This window comes from Cicer arietinum, chromosome 4, assembly GCF_000331145.2.
Source record: "Cicer arietinum cultivar CDC Frontier isolate Library 1 chromosome 4, Cicar.CDCFrontier_v2.0, whole genome shotgun sequence".
In the NCBI taxonomy this organism is placed as follows: Eukaryota; Viridiplantae; Streptophyta; class Magnoliopsida; order Fabales; family Fabaceae; genus Cicer; species Cicer arietinum.
The window spans coordinates 9,292,716-9,311,950 of record NC_021163.2 but is presented as its reverse complement, the minus strand read 5'-3'; the positions used below and the strand labels follow the sequence as shown (position 1 = coordinate 9,311,950).

The 19,235-nt window shown below is 27.5% G+C and overlaps 2 protein-coding genes across 2 annotated transcripts; one reads left to right on the top strand and one right to left on the bottom strand.

The window, feature by feature from the left end:
• The first annotated feature begins 656 nt into the window (after positions 1–656).
• Positions 657–2,387, top strand: LOC101492303 (AP2/ERF and B3 domain-containing transcription repressor TEM1). Its single transcript, XM_004496142.4, has one exon. It carries the CDS (start codon positions 901–903, stop codon positions 2,053–2,055), a length of 1,155 nt encoding a protein of 384 aa, XP_004496199.1. The 5' UTR covers positions 657–900; the 3' UTR covers positions 2,056–2,387.
• Positions 2,388–9,822: 7,435 nt separating this feature from the next.
• Positions 9,823–11,163, bottom strand: LOC101500519 (zinc finger protein WIP6-like). Its single transcript, XM_004496254.4, has 2 exons — positions 10,543–11,163; positions 9,823–10,438 (listed from the first exon to the last, which is right to left on the bottom strand). Exons 1-2 carry the CDS (start codon positions 10,828–10,830, stop codon positions 9,968–9,970), a joined length of 759 nt encoding a protein of 252 aa, XP_004496311.1. The 5' UTR covers positions 10,831–11,163; the 3' UTR covers positions 9,823–9,967.
• Between the last annotated feature and the right edge of the window lie 8,072 nt (positions 11,164–19,235).

Genomic DNA, 19,235 nt, shown 5'->3' with positions numbered 1-19,235 from the left:
TATATATATATATATATATATATATATATATATATATATTTTTGAATTGAATTGGATTAAGTATAACTATTTGGCCATTTTAATTTAATTTTGAGTTTGTTGCTTCCATTATACTATTAACTATTCAAAGAATTATTTTGACCAAACTTTAAAAAAAAAAAAAAAAAACTAATGATACAGACTATAACGTATTATTTAGCTTATTATTTGACATATTATATCATATTTTTAAATATTTAAACAATGAAACCTACATATAATTTCAGTGCATGTTTGCCCTTATTCTATTATTATAGTACCGTTCCTTCTTTTTTAATTTATGAAATCCAAACAATTAATAATGGTTTGAGGCGCGAAAATTCATTAGTTTCAAATCTTATGTTGTTGATTAAGACCCTCAAAGGGAATGCAAGTATTCAAGTGACTCACCCACAGCAAGTGATTTCTCTTGTGATCTTATCCTTTCTCTTTTGTTATGATATTCACTCTCTCTCTTTCTAGTACCTTGAATCTTCCTATATTTCCAACGGAGTTGACCCACACGTTGCCACGTCATCCCCGTTACAAAATCACAATTAATGAAACAAATTTATATTTGGTAATTAGCCATGATACCTAAATCATCCCAACCTCCATTTGTTTTCATATCATTTCCCATTAAATAACATATTCACTAGTGTAGGTTATTCCTATATATACCCTTCCTCAAAACAAACCTACTCCTACCTTTTCTTAACTATCTTCTCTATTTCATTCTTCTTTCTCGTGTGTCTCTAACCATCTTCACTCTTCATAACTAAACCAAAACTATTTAGTATTTACTTTACTTTCTTCGCACTAACTAAAGTTAGTTAGTTATAACAGAAAAACAAACCAAGGTTAGTTAGTTACTAACAGAAAATGGAAGGAGGTAGTTGCACAGATGAAACCGCCACAAGCAATGACTCAATTTCTGTATCTCTCATTCCGGCGAAGCTATCTCCACCGCCGCCGAGCACACTCGTTCGCCTTGGCAGCGGTGCCAGCGCCGAGAGTTGCGGCGTCTCCGGCGAGGCCGAATCTCGAAAACTCCCGTCGTCGAAACACAAAGGCGTGGTGCCACAGCCGAACGGGCGTTGGGGAGCACAGATTTACGAGAAGCATCAGCGCGTGTGGCTTGGTACCTTTAACGAAGAAGACGAAGCCGCAAGAGCCTACGATATCGCCGCCTTGAGGTTCCGCGGAAAAGACGCGGTAACGAATTTCAAGAACCTCACCGGCGCAGGTAATGATGCTGATGACGCTGAAACAGATTTTCTCAACTCGCATTCCAAATCCGAAATCGTCGACATGCTCCGGAAACACACCTACGACGATGAGCTCCGACAGAGCATGCGCGGCACGTGTGGTGGAAGGCAGCGGCGTAACGGAGAATTGGATGCTGCAGCGTCACGAGGCGCGTGTGATGCTAAAGCGCGTGAACATCTGTTCGATAAAACGGTTACGCCGAGTGACGTTGGGAAGTTGAATCGGTTGGTGATACCGAAACAGCACGCGGAGAAACACTTTCCATTAGGTGCCGGTTCTGTTTCCGTTGCAGTCTCCGTCGAAGGGATCTCGCCGTGTGTTGCGGCGGCGAAGGGTTTGCTTTTGAATTTCGAAGACGTTGGAGGGAAAGTGTGGCGGTTTCGTTATTCTTATTGGAACAGTAGCCAAAGCTACGTGTTAACAAAAGGATGGAGCCGGTTCGTTAAGGAGAAAAATCTTAGGGCCGGTGATGCGGTTCGGTTCTTCAGATCGACCGGACCGGACAGGCAGCTTTACATAGATTGCAAAGCCAGAAGCAATGGTGTCGTCGGTGTCGGTATTGGTGAAGTTAATAATAATATTTGCGATTTGTTTGTTCCGGTCCGACCGGTAGTTGAACCGGTTCAGATGGTTCGGCTTTTCGGGGTGAATCTTTTGAAACTACCTGGTTCTGATGGTGTTGGTGGTAGTTGCAATGGGAAGAGGAAAGAGATGGACCTTTTTGCCTTAGAATGCAGCAAAAAGCCAAAGATAATTGGAGCCTTATAACATTAAATTACGAGCTACTTTTTATCTGAATGATTCCAAAAAATAATCATGAGGAAAATAATTAGGAGAATTAATGGTGTAGTTGCAACCTGCAACTTGCAAGAATGCACGTTGCAAAAGCTGAATTGTACATTATTAGACAAAAATTTGTGATATAAGGGAAAACACAACAATAATTGTTGTGTATAATCACAAAGAAAGTTTTTGAAAATAATATGAAGACAAAAGTGTTTATTTTGTAATATTATCTTCTTACATATGATCAATATTTGATATAATGTGCCATGAATACTTGATATTGAAGATGGATATGGTGCCGTGTAGTTTTTTTATCTCAATTGTCTGATTTATGTAAATTAATGATTATAATTGTGTAAAATTGATTTTCAATTTAATATAATTTAAATTGTTTAATCTCAAATTAACCATTGAAGTTGTTTATTGTATATAAATGTGTATTTTTTTATAGTAAAAATTTCAAATCTATCGAAAATTTATCTAATATATGTCACACCAATGCATCATATATTATATTTAACTAGTTTTATTTCTTAAATTGTTGGTAATATCTATCCGCCAATATTGGTGTTGTATACAATGTTTTGTAACACTAATTCATAGATATTATAATTCATGTGGTGTATTTCCATTTCTATACGAAATATCGTTTCTGTTGACAAATTAACTGAACATCTAGCTTTCATTTGTTTCTTTTGAGAACGAGAAAAGTATGCCAAATATAGATTTGAAATTTATATATTTTACTAAATCATATATATATATTTCAATTTTAGAGGGTCCATCCAGCAGGCATGACCTAGGAAGGTGTGAACAAGTTGATAATAAGACATATGTCCAATAAAGAAAGACCTATTCGGCAAGTTGGTACTACGTACACTGTACATGGCCCATAGCTTCTTCTTAATATTCTCAAAAATATTCTACACCTTCGCAGTACATTGTTTTTAGATTGGTCAAAATTCCAAGAAGAAATTGCACAGCTTGCATTATTCTGCACCACGTAAATAAAAGAAATTGCCATTCAATTCATTCCCTACATAAAAAGAGGGGCAAAAACTGCAACTCGATCAATCTTGGTTCAAGACAAGTGTTTCATTTTTTAACTCCAGAAAAGATTAATACTGAAATTAATATTAATATTTTTGATGTTTCATACTGAATACCTTTTAAAATTTTAATATATTTAATATAGATATTAAGAAATACGATATTTTAATGGAAAAAAATCATCTTATTAAACTCTCTATTTTATCTATTAATAAATTTTATACTATTATCAATAGTAAAATATAATAATGATTTACAAGTTTATAGTAATCATTAAAAGATAATATAAAAAAATATTAATTAAAATTATATTAATAATTATGAATGACATTCAGATGAAACAGTTTTTTCTATTTATATGCCTCATTGTAAAATGAAGTGAATATATAATTTAATTAGGAGATACTATATTCAAAATAGAAAAGAATCCAAATTAGTAAAGGCAAAAGATCCAATCATATTTGGTATAATATGTTACTATATACTCCCTCTAGCATTAAATACAAAAGCATTTGGTGAACAAAACTTGATATATTAACTTAAAATTTATGTTAAATACATCAGCTTTTATTAATTTAAAATTGTATAACTATCAATTCCTAATTATCATATTGTTACTAACATAAATATTTGGAGGTCATGTGAGGAATTATATATAATGAAGTTGGTGTTCAAAGGTGGTTGTTCCTTTTGGCTTCCTAATGCAGTTAAACATGGGATTTTAGTGGACAATGCATTGCCATTCAAGAAAAAAATTCTAAGACTGTTGTTAATTTGTTGAAAATGTAAATGCAAAGGTGGCAGACATAGTGTGTCTCATGATAGTTCAATACATCATTTTATAAACCATGGAAAGTTTGTAGTGGTTTTAAACATTTTGAAATTCTGTTTTAATTTGAAAACTTTGGTTGTTAACAAAAAGAAAAAATAATTTTTATAATTAAAAAATATATAAAATAAGTTTAGTTCTTATAAATTTTTTATTTTTTGTCTTTATATAAAAAAAATTCAACTTTTTTGTCTTTAAAATTTTAAATAAGCTTTTAGTTCTTATTGTACAAATTTTTTTAGAGACTAAAATTAAAAAGTCATAGAACTATATTTAACAAAAAAAGAATCACCCTAGTTCTATTATATTATAAAAAAATAAAAATAAAAAATAAAATAGAGTTTTTTCATTGGTGAGGTCATGTGCAGTTGGATTAGATGCACAGAGCCAGATGTAAAAGAGTAAGACATCTTTTTTGGAGTGTTGTTAGTTGGTGTTTTTGGTTGCTCAGAACAAAAATGACACTTCAATAATATATAAGACTAAAAAAATGATTAATGTCAAAATTTATAAATATGATTATATAAAATAAAAATTGATAAATATAATTTATATGATAGTAATTTTTAATTTAATTATTAATTTTAACAAGTATTAAATGATTGTTTTTAATGAGTTATATGTGCAAAGTGTAGGAAATATATAGAGTCTGTATTATTCTAACTGGTATTTTAATTATTTTAACAACAATAATATTTGTACACTAATATTTTTTTATATTCATTTAATATTTTATTTTTTCTATCTTTCTTTTATTTTTATTTTTATTATATTATCAACATATTATATTTATCTAATTACCCTCTCTATTTATTCCTCTTTTAAAGTATCATTGAAGTATTCTGGTGTTCATGGGATAATTTTTCTTCATTTAAATGTATGTGGACCGTTAATTGTTTAGCTCTAGGGTTGATGTAACAAATGGAAGTATATCCTCTTTTGAATATTATTCACACAATAATTCCAAGACAACTTCGTATTAAGGATAGCAACATTTAACTATATCACTTTATACTTTCTCCTTTTATATTTTTTATTTTTGGAAAGTAATGTTAACGGACAAAATCAAGTGAAACTTTCCTTCATAATAAAATATTTCTTTCTCTACTTTTAATTTTTTTCTATAACTTCTAACAATTTTTTTCCCTCACCATTTTAAAAGTGTAGGAATAGGCTTAAGTTTGAGCCAACTAACGGTTTTTACAATATTAGATGCATAAATCGAATTTTATAAAATTACATCTAGCATAATCAAGTTTCTTTTTAAATAATTATAAATATTATCATAAATTTATACACACAACTACAAATTCTCATATTTAAATTTAGCATAAAATTGTCAACCTGACAGTATTGACATTTATCAGTTAAACTATGACTTAAAAAAACGTAATCAAACACTTATTTTTAATTATAAATGACTCACTTTACAGTAAAACTACAAAGTAAAAAAGCAAGTATACGTAGATTAATTAGGTCAAATAGATTAACTTTTTTACTTGTATTTTACTGCGTATGGATATGGAGTGCAAGATTAGAGGAGCACAAATTACCTTATTTTAGGGTTAGGAAATGTCCAGCTTATTAATAGAACAGTTAATTAATTCACAAAAGAATTAGTTCTAGCCGTTCATAAATTGACCAATATATTTTTTTGGCCAAACTTTTTTTACTAAATTTTTAGGCCGAACTTGATTAAACTGAATTTAGTAGAGATGTAATATTCCAGCCCAGTATTTTATGGGCTGCGGGCCAACTAAACTAGCACGTGGGTGTACAACAATAGAGCAATAATCCTTAATTATGAATTTATTCTTGTAAAAAAAGTTAATAAAATTTTATTATTAGATGTTTATAACAATATTTACTCATTTGGAATTTTTTGAATGCAGGATTAGTTAAATTTATGCTAATTAAAAAATTTGGTAACTGATTAATTTTTTATGGGGATTTTGGTTGGAGGGTGGAGAAACTATTTTCAATTTAAGCTGTTTCGTTCAATTATTTAAAGGGAGATGATAAAAGAAAAATTCTATACCTCTTTTTTTGCTTCTTCTATTTTTTTTGGGAGATTTAGATAAAGATGACAAAACGGACTGACTAGTCCCATTTAGTCTTTCATGTGATTAACCCCGCAAAAAGCAAGTAGATTAACATTTTTTATTTTATTTTATTATATTACAAAAAATAATGGTAATGATATAATTAGTTTATTATAATTATTCTTATATTTATGTCAATGATATTATAAAACACTAATTTTAATATTTTAAGTGATAAATATGTATCTATTATATAGTTTTTAAAATCAATTATAATTAGTATATTTTAATTATTCTCTTTTTATTTAGAAGATATAAAAACGTTCTAAATTTAACTAATAGTTAAGGAAAAGTATTTATCTGCATATAAATTATATGTGCCAACAACTTCTTTAATAACTCATTTTCAATAATGAAAAACATTAAATTAAATTAATGAACAATGATTAAACTTATAATAAGTTAATTTACATTATGTAATTTGAAAATAATTCACAAATATAATAAATTATCAATAATTAAATTTATCGATAATAAAATATAAGTAATTAAACTATTAATAAGTTAATAGTTATATTCTGAAGTAGAATATTTCATACATTTGTCTTTTAGTTTGGATTTAAGCATAAGTTAATGGGTGTCAATTTTAGTCTTTAATTTGGTTGAGTAACAAAAAAATTGGCAAAAAAATCAACTAAAGTCATTTTTTTTCATAAAAAAAATATATGTTATTTTTAATTTGGTTTGATGGATCAATTCGCCACACTTTTTTGTCGGGTTAAATGAAGCGGAACAACTTAGATAGACAAGTTCAAACCTTCAATTAAGATTGTCTTAAAGACGAGAACTATGGACCGACCCAATGAATTCAACCCGTTTTACTTACTCTAGATTTGGAAGGAGGAGGATAGAGGAATTAAAATAATTTATAAATTGTTTAAAATCTTTTCGTTTCCATAAAACTAAATATGTTGAGAATAATCTGTCTAAAATATCTTAAATTTTTTTTTTATTTAGATTTATATTTAAATATATTTAAGATTTAGAATAAAATATCATTGAGATATATAAATTACATTTTTGTTTAGAGTTGTTCCTAATTTTAAGAATTTGATATGTATTGAAAATTACAATATAATTTTATATATAGAACGATAAATAAAAATTCATAATACATGATTTTACACACACAAAAACAAATTTCTTTATACAAAATATATCACAAGGTAATATTCTCCAAATACTTCAATGCAGTCAAATAATTGTTATTTATTTCTCATGAGAGTATGTCTTTTTTCCTAATATATATATATATATATATATATATATATATATATATATATATATAATATTTTAATGTTCCATGAACTGGATAAATATAAACATACAAGTCTGGGCCTTGTAAAGGAATCTCAAGGATTAAAAGCATAAATTTTAATGAGATTTTATATAATATAAATAATCAATTTTTATATTAATTTTTTTGTTTTTTGAGTATGATTGTTTGGACCTCAAGTCCGCAACATGATGTCTTTGAGGTATTGTATGATTTTAGATTTGCTTTAAACTATCACGATTATGTCTTTTGTGAAAAAGTGTCTCAGTGATTTAAAAAGTGTGATAATAGTTTGTAAACTATGTATAGTCTCGATTATCAAGCAATATCAAATTTTTTAGTGTAATGTGAACGGTAGCCCTCTTGTCGAGATTAAAGGACTAAATAGTATGATAGTTATGTGGCAATGACCTACACGAGTTCGTTCTCACAAAAGGTGCTAATGTTCTAATTGTTCGAACTCCAAATCTGCAACACTACGTCTCTAAAGTATTTTTTGATTTAAATCTCTTGTAAACTCTAGAGTTTTGTCTTTTATGGTGTAACCTAAACAAGTCTCATAATTATTTGTCAAAGTTTTATAATCAACAATTCTAACATTTTAGTGTCAACAAATAAGATGATAAATCCATTCAATCTACCTTTAAAATGGTTGATCTAAAATATGTTTTAGGCAACTTTTATGTTGAAAAACTTTTTCACAGAGCAATGATCATTTTAGATGTCATCAATAATAATGTATGAACACACTCATAAATCGAAGAATTTTGATTATTTATTTATTAATTAAGAAATAACAATTATCAATTAATATTTAATATATTTTAAAAGTAGTAAATAATTTTTTTATTAATATAAAATTTATCAATGCGATAGATTATTTATTTATTTTAAATTAAATATAAATCAATTATTTACTTTAAAAATATTAATAATTATAAAATTTAAATTATTTATGAATAATTTAAAATTATAATTAATAATTTATTTATAGTTACTTACTTCGAATTATTATTTATTAAATTTATTTCAATTTTAAATTATAAAAGATAAGAAGAGATTCTTGTTACAACAATAAAAAAAATTAAAAATAATATATACATATATATACTATTTACTTATAAACTATTTAAATTAATTTACCTAAAAACACAACAAAATATAAATTCATAAATCACTCTTCTAAAAGAGAGAGCATCTCCAATTTACTAACATTAGTAAGCATGCCATAATTTCGAGAGTACTTTAAAAGCATTCCAACGTTTCTTTATTTGACGTGCTCTGAATTAGACGATGTATTTTAATTGAAAGCCGCGATAAGGTATGGAGATATGGCACAAGGAAATATACAGGACTAACTAGTTTATCCATAATTAAATCATTTTTAATTTTAATTAGTTCAACTCATAAACGTTATATTATTAAATTGTACATTATCATTCATGTTTAATTATTGTAATATTTATCATCTCTTTTAAGATGAAAATAAATAAATCTAAAATCATTATATAATTACTTTATTGCATAAATATCAGGTACATATTAACAAATTATATAGTTCAATTTTTGTAATGACTAAATAAGTTAAATATATATATATATATATACTCCAGTCTTAGCTCACACTAGCAAAGGCAAATACATAAGATGTATCTGAATTTCAAGAGTGAATAGAATATGTAGCTTCAATGTTGTGAACACTCACTTCATCATACGGTAATATTTATGTTATCTAGGCTTCTGCAGTCTTTCCGGTTTGGTCCACAATCATGCTTCGTTTTCAGTTTTCAATGTAGTACACAAAAAAGTGCATAAACTTGAAATACAAAAAAGCCTTGTGCACCAATGGATATTCATTAAAAAATATTAATGATTATATGAATATGAAGGGTGGGGTTAAAAAAACAGTGAGATAGATATAATAATAATTAATAAATATAGAAAGAGAGAGATTCTGACTGAAAATGTTTGTTATAAGGACTGTGTTGCAGTTGTTCTGAAAAGGCAAAAGAAAGCCATTTGAGTGAAACGCCAAAAACAGCAAACATCTATCACTGCTCCATCTTTACTCACACTAACACTTAATCTAAGCGTTCACAAGTACTTTTCCAACTTCAGAATCACTTATATATATACACACATACACTCTCTCACTCCCTCTGCATACTTAACAACAGTAGAATCTGTGACTCACTGTTCTTGTCTGCTCTCTCATCTTCTGCAGTTACTCAATACTCTTCATCATCACTACCTTCGTTACGTTACTCTCTCTTTCTCTTTATATCACACCAAAAAGCAACTTTCAAGCCTCTTAACTTTTAATGCAATTGCAACCTTAGCTTTCATTTCACTGTGTTTATTTTGTCTTTCTCTTCCCACTCTCCTTTTCACTCTCTTTTCTATCACAAAAATTATTCATCTATCCAAAGTACTAGTAGTTTTTTCATTTTTTATTTTCTCTTCCTTTATATATTTGTAATTTAAATAAAAACTTCCACTGCAATATTATCCTTATCATTACCAAAGAACTATTAATTAGTTTACATATTACAACAACAATAATAAAAATAAAAATAAAAATAAAAATTAATTGAAAGTAAAAACAACTCCACTGTTATTGTCTTCACTAGTTACACCTTAAGTTTCTTCTTCTTGTTGTTGTTCCTCATAATCTTGAATATTTCCATTTTGATCACGCAAGAGAGCATCAAAAGTAAAAGATTCAAGAGTGTGTGGAGCATGTCCATTACCAAAAGCACGAACATGATCTTTAAGAGACCTTTTATGTTTAAAATCAGAACCACATATACAGAACCAAAGCTTCCCACAATTCTTCTCATGTGTCCTCCAATCTCCTCTCACTGCAAATGCTTTCCTACACTTCCTACATTCGAATGATTTCCCTCCATGTTTCCTCTTGTAGTGTGTCTGAAGGGTTCTGAAATCCTTCAATGGTTTTGACCTTGGATAGTTTATGTTGTTTTTGCATCCCTCAGCACAACAATAGCATGGTAGTTTCACCATTGAAGATGCTGCTGCTTTTGAGTTTGACCCTCTTAGAGATTCAGCTCCTTTCCTATATTGTGATCCATGTCCCCACATATGCATCTTTATTTTGACATTAGTGAAAGAAAAATAATATTGTGAGGTTAGAATAGAGTTAGTTAGAGCCATATAGATAAGTATAAAAAAGATTAAGGAAATTAGTTAACCTGCATGTTGTTAAAACGGTTGAAGGATTTGTTGCAGACAGGGCAAGAGAAATGGGTGGGACCAACAAGGATTTGTGAAGGAGAAGGGATCCAATATTGAGGTGTGTGAGGAATAGTAGTAGGAGTGTTTTGTTGAAGGGGAGAGGAGAGTTTTGGTATTTGGTGGCCAGGAGGTGCAAGAGAAAGGAAAATGGAATCTTCATCTTCTACTAAACTGCTGCACCCACTCTCACTACTCCCACAACAGGAAGAAAATGAGTTCAAATGATGATGACTTTGCATGCTCATCTGCACTTGATCGATGTTGGTATTAGATGCTTAGTCTAGATATATACTATATATATAACCAAGGAAGGACAATAGATATAAAAATAGGACCTATTATTTTTGTGTAAATTACTTTTACACTCACAAATACATCATTTCACTTTTGCAACTATATTTTAATATTAATACTCTATGAAATGTTATTAAAAATACTTCAATGAAAGTTGATCTATTTGCTTTGATTTAGTACACAAAATGACAAATCAAATCAATAGGATTAGATCAGTTTCATAATTTAAGGACATTTTAATTTATGTAAAACTCATAATGTTATGATAAGTTTAAGATTTCACGTTAGCAATAACTTTCACTCTATCAACATCTATATGATAGTAGCAGTGATGACAATTACAGAGACATATAAGAGTGCAATTTTCTTTACTCCAAAAAATTAAGAATATATAATATAATATAATAAATAAGTGTTGTGCCAGCATGCATTTAGTATCTGTGACGATAAACAGCACACATATGCAAAAGTGAAAGTGTACAGTTTGGATTGGAGAAAGAGAAAGAGAAAAGAGAGAAAAAGTATATATAATAAATGGAAAGTGAGTGATAATATGAAGAGAGTAAGTAGACATGGAGAACTGTAAAAGGGGAGGCGTGTGTCCCTCTTTCCAATTTAAGGGATTGTGATAGTACTAATCAGTGACACACAGTGTGTGATAGTGATGCTGTATACATGTAGTAGTAATTCATCACTTTTAACTATGGATAAACAATAATCCATCCATCTTTCTCATTCTTTGTGCTAATTATATATACTCATCATTCAACTGTGTCATCAAAACCACTGAGAGATTCATTTTTACGAAAAATAACATAATTCTATAAGTCAACATACAATGTTAAGTATATATATAGTCCAAAGTAGAGAACCAATTAAATATTGTAGCTCACACTTTATATTAAGCTAGTTCTCGATCAAGTTCTTTTCGGTATTGCTCACTTTATTATTTCCTAAAAAAGTACTGTATTTAGTAAATATATACTCTTTTTTATACTCATTTAAAAATCTTTTTATTAAATATTTGGACGCTTCTCTCTCTATTTCTCATCATAATAAAAACAATTATTTTATTTCTCATCAAAATAAAAACAATTATTTCAATCTACGACGACTATTTTACATATTTAATTAATTTTTTAATTTAATTCAATTTTATATTAATTTTACGTTACAATTTTTGGTGTCGAATTTTTTCGTCAAAACCAAAGAATTCAACTTATAAATTTTCCAATATATAACAACATTATAGTTTCGCGTACTTGTAATAAAAATATATGAAATATAATTAACTATATATATTTTTTAAGTTATTGTTTTTTGCGTGTTTTAAGAATTCGGATTGGATAGCCAATTCAATTAATTGAATCAGGAATCAATCGATTTAAAATCTATCAGAATCGAATTGAATCAAATTAAAACGTAGTTAGTTCAAACTATTTTTTATTTTAAAAAAAAATGAATTTCTAATACTAATTTATTTTTAAATGTTTAATTATAGTTTTAAATCTTTTATTTCATTTAATTTAGAATTTTGGCCTCTTTATTTTAAAATGTGATTTTGGTCTTCAAATTTTTTAATCTTTGGCATTTATTCCACCAATAAATTAAATTTGAGACAAAAAGTGGATGTTGTGACAAGTAAACATATGATATATTTTTTATTACATAGTGAACAAGATAAAATGAGGTGAAAAGTGATATAAGTACAAGTATATTTTGACTCAATTTGACTTATTCTCAAGTAATCCATGGAACATGTTTTTGTTTTTTTTATCATTTTTCATTTTTGTTTAAAATGCTTATAAAAGTGTTGTACATTATCATATCACTTGTCCCATCACAAAATTTCTATCCAAAATTCACAAGTGAAAAAACATCAAACATTTAAAGAATTGGAAAGGATTGGAATCTCATATTTAGAAATAAACATCATAAATCTTCAAGAATTTAATTTATATATAATATTAATATAAATAATTTTTACACTATTTATCGATCACAAACGACTGATCAATAGTTGACTTTCACCAAAACTACATATAAAGTCTTCATCATGAATAATTGTAATGTGTTGGCTGCATATAGCAATTGAACTCCGTTCTCAATTGGATGAAATATGGATATGAAAATTGAAATTAAGCATTTTATAATCAGTCTTTTAATTTAAGTATAATTCAATCATTTAAATCATGACCGAAAAGTTTAACCGGTTGTATTGTATATATGGTGGAATGGAATTTGATCCTTTAGAAAGTTAGTACTAGTATTTTGTTTGGTTAAAATTAAAAGGAGTGGAAACTTTTGCATAAGTACCGTGATGGTATATATAAATGGTGAAATTCTGAATGTCTGGAAAAAAAGTCGGAGAAATATGGGACTATTCTTGTGTCTGATGAGGAATTGAAGCAGCACGTGAAGGTTGTACTGCTTTTTTACCTTGGGCAAAAAAGACAACATTAATGGGCCTCAGTATAAAGGGCTTGTTGGTGTAGCCCATATATCTTTGATTAGACATAGCCCTAATATTTATATTATCAATCAACCTGAATTCTTTCATTCACTGTTCCACCCATCCCATCAATGCTCACATTCAGATTGGGATGCCATAAGTTCAGGTAAATGTTCCAATTTGAGTTTCCCTAACCTTCTAACTATAGATTACTTGAAGTGTTTTTGTAAAATTAGTAAAAATAATTGTATCAACAATATATGATAAATATCTATAAATTCACACACTAGTGCAAGGTCTCATGTTCAAATTCGAGACACATACGTCAAATTTAATAATATGTATTGGTAAGTTGAGTTAGAACTTATGAACATAAAATTAGTAATTTTCATATAAAATCTTAATGATATAAAAGAACATGTTTATATAACCTGAAACCAAACACACATGCATTAAGTGAGAAAGCAAAGCAACAACTTTTTAAGGTAGACAAGAAGATAGTTTAATTATATGTTCATTGCATGGCTTACGTCATTCAGAATTATACTCTTGACAAAAATAAAATTTTCACATGTTTAAAAGTATACTTCTAAAATTCATATGTTTGATACTGTTAGAAATTGGTTACATGTAAGTATAAATTGGTTAATATTAATTTCAAGTTAGTTAAAAAATTAGTTTGATAATGGTCAATATATAAAGTATATTATATATTTTTATTATAATCAATGTTTTTATTGAATTAATTTTAAATAATTTAATTTTTTTCCGGTTATTTCTCTTTTTTGTTAGACTTTAATATAAGATCACCGGTGATTGTTTAAAAACATATTGACGTAAAGTAAAAAAAAAAAGTCAATAGATATATAGATGCTTTGGATTCGATCTAATACATGACATGGATTGAATGACATGGGCCAAACAACTACAGAAAAGAGTCATGTAGCTCGTGCACAAGTTTATATGTATAGGTGGAACTTGAATGTGGGAAAGACAAAGATAAGTTTGCCATTTTGTTGTTCTTGTGCGTGAAAGGAAATTATAATTAAGTTAGCTTTGAGAAACCCAACAGTAGTATATGTTTATACGAGACTTTCATTTCATGTCTCCTCTTCATCATTCGTTCATATGTCACTGCCTCATTCACTCTTCACATTGCTCTAAATTATATTTTCTCTCACAAGCCACAACCATAACCTTTTGTTGTAGGTTGTTTTTTATAATTCAAAAGAATAAAAGAATAATGCAACGTTCACGGTCAAGGCAACATAACAAGATTATTTGAAAAAAAGACTATTCGAAGTAGAAATTCGAAATATTTTGTTACATCACAAAAAATTGATTTTTATCATTACAAATAATTTATGTGATCCATTAGAAATCTAGGATTTTTTACTTCCTAAAAGCAGATTCACTTCATCCCTTTTGATTTGGGAATAAAATTCAATTAGATTGTGACATATTTTATATGGTCCCTATTATATTTTTTTTTCTCTAAGCATGTTATTTACATCCATTAGGTAAGATGTGAACTTTTCTCTATTATGTAGATAATATTTACTTAACTGCACTTAAAAGTACAAAAAGGGATTGTACATCTAGTGACTAGGGATGTAATTTTGTGGTCGGTGTTACTCAATGCCTAAATTAACATGAGTCAGTTTGTAATCCTAGTAGATGAATTTAAGGCTACATGTATGTAATAGGTGGATATGGAATGTTTCTTCGGTCAAATCGGGCTATTATTTGTTGACAGATGAATCAAATATGGTGGACGATTCTTTATATGATACAATTTGAAATAAAGTAGTCTTGTTCAAAGTGTTTTTTTTTTTTTTTTGTGGAAACTCTGAAACAATAGATTTCTTACTAAAGATAATAATCGAAGATTGCTGAAGTAACAATCAATTATGTGTATTCGAGGGTGTGGTCAAATAAAATCGATTCAATTTATTCTTTGATTGTCTTATTTTTGAAAGGATTTGGACGTATATTTTGGTATCGCTAGGGATTAAAAATGTTTTTCATATGGAGGCTTCTCAACATGTTAGACAATTTGAAGGACTAGCTTTTGGTGATAAGAAAATGCGACAAAAGCTTCAAGTCATTTGAATTACAGGTATTTGGGCTATATAAAAGGTTCATTATGTGGTATTCAAACAAGACAACATATCATCAAAGAATTTATTGAAACGTGTCAAACTACTTTTTTGGTGGTAGATCAAAATTAAATTTAAAGGTTTTAATTATGATTTCGATCTCTAGCGGCAAAATTTGATGACATGCTTTAGTGCTAATGTTTTGTTCATGTGTTTTGTAGTGCACTTAAGTTTTTAAGCTCGTTGAACATTTTATGTAATTTTATATGTGTTATTTTTAGTACGTCTTGTGCTATGAATATCTATTTTTTCAAGTTCAAGCTCCAAGACTACCTTCAGTGGCTTCCAAATAGGGTGGAAAAGAGGGATGATAATGATGGTTGCTAGGTCTCTTGCCAGTCTTTGAAAATTAAGTTTTCCTCCACACTTTTCTAAGTTTACAGTTGTTGTCCTTTCTATAGGATAATTTTAAACCACTTTTCTCTATCCTTTTTGGGTCTTCTTTTGTCCTTTTATGTATAAAATAAATTTGACCCAATGGAATAAAAATAATTGGACATCTAGAATATTCCTTTAATGTGTCCCTATGATAAGATTATCGCGTTTTATCCCCACAATTAGTTGTTATATTGTTATTTTGCATAGATGCTGCAACATTTTACCCAAATTTTCTCAATTAATTATATCCTGCTCAAAATCAACACCAAACAACACAATTCTAACACAAACTAGTTTAATCTAATAAAAAGAACATTTAATTATTAGTATACAAAAATATACTATAAACTACTAATTTAGCTAAAAGTGCTAAATAACTCATATATTAAAGAGTTATTAGACACCTAGTTTCCCTTCATTCATCAATTCTAGTTCTTCTTCTTCGTAGACGAATTTGTTTTGTTTCCTCTCTTCTATGTGTTTTATGTTTCAAAAACAAATACATAAACCCTAAAATCACATACCTAACACATAACTTTGTATCTTATTTCTTCCGTGAAGATGGAGATAACGCGAAATCACCTTTACTCCCATGGGAAATAGGAAATCAAAAATAAAAATTGAATGAGAAACGATCTAGAAGAACAAGATAAATGATAAATTGAATGAAGAGGAGAAGAAACAAGATGAATCGTAAAGAGGAGAAGAACAAAATGGAATGAAATTAAGATTAGAGTTTGGATTGCATTTGACTTCTCAAGTTCTCCAATTTCTGAACTCGTGTTATTGAATTCTCAAGTTTCTGAAACGTGCTTTTCAATTCTCACCTTATTAGGGATTACAATAACAATGTTTTATTTTATGTTTTTTTTTAAATTATATGATAGTAAATTAGGAAATGTGGTTTACAAAATAGGAAATTTCTTTTACAAATTTAGAATAATAATAAAATATAATTAATCAACATGGAATATTCATTTTTTTGACACATAATTAATAAAATGACACTTCATTAGATTTTGGACCAAAATTTTATTTGAGAATAAAAATTGAAAGCAAATAAAATATGAGAACTATTTTTGTGATTTAGTTAAAATACAAAGACTAAAATTGCAATTAAAATTTTTTTTATTAAAAAACTTAAAATGAAAGAATAGTGATTCGGTCAGGAATAAATGTAGAGTTTATCAATTAAAGATTGTTACCCCTATTATATTTTATTTTGTGTCGCTAAATTTAGATATTTTTGTGTTTATCCCTGTTTAAAATAGTGTCTTGCACCCACTAAATGGAAACTTATACAATGAAGGAAGTTTATTTCCTATAAATTTGGTGAAGATTCCAATATAAAGTTAAATTAAAGATGATTTTTTGAATAGTTGTCTAGTCAAAAACATGATGAGGTATATTTTATTATAGTGTTGTAAATAAAAAATCTTACAAAATACACATGAAGATGACAAATATTATATAATCTATTAATCTTTAAATGTTAAAGTGTCTTCAATTTTTTGAATAGACAACGGTATAATTTTTATATCTAATATTTTTAATGATAATAATGTTATTTGATCATTTATGAATAGAAATATTTTTAAATGAATATTTATTGTACATAATTTTATCTTCATTTATTGAAATTTTTGAATTTATTTTTAGTCGTAGTTTAATATACGAAATACTTTAAGATTTATTAAACACTTATAAAAAAATTATATAATTATTTTTAATAACACAAACGGAGATTCAATGTGTAATTTATGGAATTTAATATTTAATCTTTTTATTGTTAGATCAAACTGACGTAAAACAAATGTATATATGTTGTTAAAGTCAATAAATAATCAAATAAAATTTATTATTATATTTTTAATTAATAATTTAATTTTAATTATAAAAATAATATATTAAAATATTAAAATTAAATAAATACATTAAAATTCTTAATTTAATTAATTTTAATAAATATTATAATAATATCTACATAAATAAATTGAAAAAATTATTAATCGAAATATTTATAAAGCTAAGATAATTATTCTTTTATAATAGCGTACAACTTATCGGGAAATAGTCGTATACCAATATGTTTTATCTCTAAAAAAATGGCAACATTTAAAGACACGTGGAGTAGATGGGAGTAATAAAATGGTTGGGATGAAAGTCACGCGCCAATGTTGTACAGGTGAGAGTTGTGAATTGTGATAAACTAGTAGAAGCATGAACATTGAAAAAAGTGAAATATCGTTGAAACAAAAGGTTTGGGTGTTGGCCAATGGCTATTAGAGAGCACGAAAAGGCAAGGTAGATAGAATCCATTCATATTACGCGGCATAACATCCGCGTGCAATCTTCTCATTCGGATTGGATCTTCCAATGCATATCCCCTTATTATTCTAATCATATACTATTTCACCTTATTATAAGTGCCACCAATTATTTTTTACTTTATAATACAAACACATAATTTATTATTATTTTTACAAAAATATTATAATTTAAAAAAATATAATTAATCAAACTATTTTACTGGTTACCGTAGATAAAATCAAATTTTATGGAGGTCGGATACGTAATATAGCATGTAGAGGTGTATAGGATTCGACATATCATAATTCATATTTACCTATCTAGTTTATAAGTAATAGATTGAATTTGACTTAGTTCTAAAAATCAGGGACAACAAAATAAATAAAAAAGACGGAGATAACATAGAAAAAAAAAATTGGTTTTGAGTTATGTCTTAGATAATTTGTCTCGTCTCAAATTACATTAAATATAATTGATTATTTTATATTATTAATGATTCATTTTCTGTAAACAAATGAATGTATCGACAAATGATAATCATAGATGACTTGCTACAAGTTACTTTATGTTTACTTTTTTATTTTTTTAAATAAATATTTAAATATTATTATTTGGTGATTTGTCTTATAAACAACTTCGTCTTGTCTTTATTTTATTTCGTCCTAATTAAACCCACAATTCATCAGGTTAAAGGACAAATTAAGATCTACAAATTGATTTGATCAAATATTCATAACAGGCAAATTAGACATCAAACTCGATTTAACTCATTCTTATCTTTAAATATAGATATTATATGATACTGATATGCAGGTACGTTAAATTTTTGAAATTTAGATATGTTAACCCACACACACACATGTGTGTATATATATATATATATATATACATATATATAATATTTATAAAAAAAAAAGGAGATATGGACCATTGTTGTTTAATATATCACTACAGTGATCATGATTTTTATAATTAATTTTAAATTTTATATGTTAGGATATAAACAAAAGTCTTATTAAAATAATTTAAAATAAAGATTAACTTTATAAAATAACTC